The sequence below is a fragment of the Eurypyga helias genome, unplaced genomic scaffold (genome assembly GCF_000690775.1).
Source record: "Eurypyga helias isolate BGI_N326 unplaced genomic scaffold, ASM69077v1 scaffold36326, whole genome shotgun sequence".
Classification (NCBI taxonomy): domain Eukaryota; kingdom Metazoa; phylum Chordata; class Aves; order Eurypygiformes; family Eurypygidae; genus Eurypyga; species Eurypyga helias.
In genome coordinates, this window is record NW_010259189.1 from 16,777 (window position 1) to 21,055 (window position 4,279).

At 41.9% G+C, this 4,279-nt stretch overlaps 1 protein-coding gene across 1 annotated transcript in view; it reads right to left on the reverse strand.

The window, feature by feature from the left end:
- The window catches only part of LOC104511838 (nuclear valosin-containing protein-like), a gene marked incomplete at its 5' end in the record, with an annotated part of 27,171 nt that overhangs the window by 6,511 nt on the left and 16,381 nt on the right, over positions 1–4,279 (reverse strand). Inside the window, one exon of the mRNA XM_010154604.1 lies at positions 110–186. Within this exon, the coding sequence (XP_010152906.1) occupies positions 110–186 (77 nt within the window). The remainder of the gene's footprint in view (positions 1–109; positions 187–4,279) is intronic.

A 4,279-nucleotide genomic window follows, 5' to 3' on the forward strand; every position in this document is an offset into this window, starting at 1 on the left:
ATCAGCCCTGAAAGTTAAGAGATCCACCTACAAAACACATGTTACCATGCATCAGAGGGCTGCTGGCACTGCACATTAAATATTAAAGTCAAAACTAGAAGCTACTCACGTATAACAGTCACAATGCTGGCTGTAAGCAATTTCTTCAAGGCTTACATCAGTATCTAGTGGGGGCCGGGTGCCATCCTGAAGGAGTGGAGATAATAGAAAGAGTAAGATCAGAAAACACTTTTGTTTGTTTGTTTTGTTCCCACACATGCCACCCCCAAAGCCATTAAGTTTCATCAGACAGGAATCACAGGGGTCTGACAAATTCCCTGAAATATCCCAACATTAACGTTCGTTTTAAACCGACAAGGACAACCAGCCTTAAAAACATTTAATTATGAAATAGTAAGTAATGCTAAATTTTAACTTCCCACCAAGAGGCTGGATTTTCTCTAACAAAATGATGGCCAGCCTGACACAGGGTGATGCAAGACCGACGCAGTTCCATACACGGATGTGCTCTGAGTAGCTGCTTACATCAGTAGCACTGCTTAACTGTCGAGTTTTACTATGTGTTGAAATCAAATAGCCAAGCTCTAACCACGTAGATTTAGCCTTATCACCTTTAAGACTGAATTAACTGTATATCTTTTATGTTCTAGGCATACATTTTCAAACTTAGAAGTTTTCCATTCTGGACTTCTTAGTAGTTAGAGGGCCACGACAATGCTCAGAGGGCTGGAGCCCCTCTGCTATGGGGACAGGCTGAGAGAGTTGGGCTTGTTCAGCCTGGAGAAGAGAAGGCTCTGGGGAGACCTTATAGCACCTTCCAGTGCCTGAAGGGGCTACAAGGAAGCTGGGGGGGAACATTTACAAGGGTCTGTAGTTATAGGACAATGGGGAACAGGTTTAAACTGAAAGCGGGGCGGGTTAGATTGGATATCAGGAAGAAGTTCTTCCCAGAGAGGGCGGTGAGGCACTGGAACAGGTTGCCCAGAGAAGCTGTGGATGCCCCATCCCTGGAAGTGTCCAAGGCCAGGCTGGATGAGGCTTTGAGCAACCTGGTCTAGTGGAAGGTGTCCCTGCCCATGGCAGGGGGGGTGGAACTAGATGATATTTAAGGGCCCTTCCAACCCAAACCCTGCTGTGGTTCTATGATTTACATATACTGTAGAGATTCCTTGGGACTTTTTGTCACTATTCTTCCATACTATTACTGCTTCCTCCATTAAGATCCTGGAAGCGGTTTCTTTTGTTATTATTTCTGCATCTCCAACAGCAAAAAAACCGTTGAACAACTCTATAAATTGTATTTGAAACTAGCCAATAAAATTTTCAACCACTGTACGCACGGAGATCTCCCTGTTACCCGCAGGCAACAGTGAAGTAGAATCATTGTAGTACAGAGATTCTAGATGCCTACAGAAGCAAACAATACCCAAGTTTAGACAGGAAAGGACACTTTTTGATACAACTGAGATATTCTGCTACAAACTCATTTGACAGAAATGCACAAATTCATACAATCCTTTTCTGACTTCTTCAGGTGAACTGATGTATCACGTACCCACAATACCTTCAAAAGAAAAGCTAAATGTATAGTAACTGGCAAGTTAAAACCCTCGAATACTTGACAGACAGAACAATTAGGGACTAGGCAGAGTAAGCAAGCAATCTTGAATGCATCTTTGGTAGAATACCAGTTAGAAAGGAGGTGAAAAAGCAAACTCAACAAAAAGACAAAGGAACAGCCTGATTCTGAAACACCTTGTCCCGCAGCACGTGTGCCAGAGAAGCTTGACACAGCTTGCAGGGCTGTAAGCGCACTAGTAACAAACACGTGCAGACACGCTTCTCTTGCATCATAAATATGCTATTTGAAAACGCCTGATTTGTACAGGTTAACTGAAATAACCCTCTTTCACAACAAAGGCCTATGTTTAGATTGTCTTCCTTCCTTACAACCTACTCCTTCCCCTAACTCCCCTTCCTACTCTGCATGCTGCATCCATGTTTCCCCTCAGCAATGATTCTCAGGTTCCACATCCTGTGCATCTAATTCCTCCGGGATTTCTGGGGATGCATACCCTCACCCGGAAGCCACTCACATCTGCACCACACATGTTGTTTTATCTAGCCTGAGCACATATTTAAGCAAGTATTTGTTGCTTAAATGGCTTAAACACAGATTTTTCAAACCTCCTTACCTAGAATACATGGATGAAGTCTGACAAAAAATAAGGTATTTCAATTAATTTAACATATTTTCCCCTCTCCTTACTCTATGTTCTTCTCGTAGGTAACTCCTACACATTTTTAAAGAAAATGACAACCTATTTCTTGTTCTTAACACTAGAAATACCAGTCTTTGGTAGAACTCCGGTGACTGCAAAAGTAGTAAAGTGAGAACAGCACCAGTCTCACGGAATGAACATGGAAACACATAAGGAAAAGACTTGTTCAGAAAGTGTTTGCATCTCATTTCTGCTGGCCTCTTAATTAAGACCTGAGTTAAAAAAAAAAAAAAATCCATTGAAGACTTAACACCTCATTCACTACAAAGATTTATAACCAAAATATTAAAACTAGGATGAATTAGGTGTGCATGGAAGTATCTGGCATTCCAAAAATAGCATGCCCTGATAAACAAAGACAGGATGCACAGGAACCAAGCCAGTAAACATTTTGCAATGCGTTGCTAACATCACAAGGTGGCCCCTAATCAGTCAAGGCCCCAGCAAAGGTGGTTTATCAGCAGAAGACACATACGCTCTGGTAACAGGATAATGACCAGGTTACCACATCACATCTGCCACTCCTCTTGGTGTTATGCCAACAGGAAGACAGACTATAGTCACAAAGATTCCCAGAAGGAGGGAGCAAAGACGCTTTTGTGCAACCTCGCCCAAGATTCATGGCAGCTGAAGTAAGCCCCGCTCCAAACTGTTTGATTCTGAAGGGAAGCTAGAAAACAGTTCTCTAACAACCCGTTTGTCATCGCCCACCAAGAGGAAGCGTGGAGCCAACGTGGCAGAATGTGCCACTACCCACAGTGAGCACCCAACACGCAGAGTTCCTCATCCTCGGTGCTGCACACAAGCGATCGAGGCTCTACCGCCTGGATACACCCATCTTGGTGACTACATGGGGCTGTGAGAGCGTGGCAAGTGAAATCTATGAGTGAGGAAACTCAGTTTTGGTTAATACTACCCTTCCCTCTTACCAAGTCTTGTCCCAAGCTTAGCTGCAGTATTTTCCTACACCACTGTTACAGTGAGAGCAGTTGAGACAGTTACAAATCGCCAAAGATCCTCCAGCAAAAATTAGGGAGAGCAAGGCTCAACACCTGTATGGTTAAAAGCCAGAGCAGATCCAAACCCTGTATCAGAATCCTTCTGCTCTGTTTAGAGACGGTCTAGTGACTGATCCTTACTACCCACTTCTTCAATAAGAACAAGGTTGTATTAAGTCAGAATAATCATATAACCCCAATTTTTAAAGAACACTTTGAGTTACCTTTAAAAATAAACTGGTAAAATAAAACCCATAATCCCTTTCAGTACATCTGAAAAATGATTCATGGCTGTTGCACAACATTTCTCTCTGTGTCTTCTAAAAGGCAACCATTTTTACGAACACGGATGTAAAGAGTTTTAATTTTTATTAAACTTGGAAACAATAAGCTGATGTGCTGCTACTACCAAACGGGGCAAGCTTTTTCCTCCAAGAAGTAATGCACAGAACAAATGAAGGAGAGTCTAACATCCTGAATTAGTAATGAGAGTCTGATCTCTGAACAACTGTTTTGGCATGAAAGGACATGCCTGAATGAGTCCTCACTTTCTGAATTCTCCTATGGGATTAACTATTGCCTACAACACAACTTTATGCTTATGCAAGTCTAAATTATCTTTTTTACAAGTTTGTTAAATAATTTTTGCCACACTTTTTGTAATACAGCACCATCTTTTCTCTATAGCGAAGGCTCGGTTTCCTTTGGAGCTCAAAAAAATAATCTGACAGTACACTTGCTCTTATCAATCAGTGCCGATCTACTGGAAAAAAGTAGGAAGTGTCTGCATAATTCATATGGGTTGTTTTTAAGGCCTTGATTGCTGCTGTACCAAACTTAGAGAAATGTTCAAAGAGAATTTTGTAATCCAAACTTCTGAAGAATGTGCTAGTAACGATAGGGAGGACTTGTGAAGGCAGCTATCTTAAGTCTCCACGATTATTTTGACCCACAACTTCTATCATCATAAGCTACATTTAATCCTGAAGGCAATCAAAT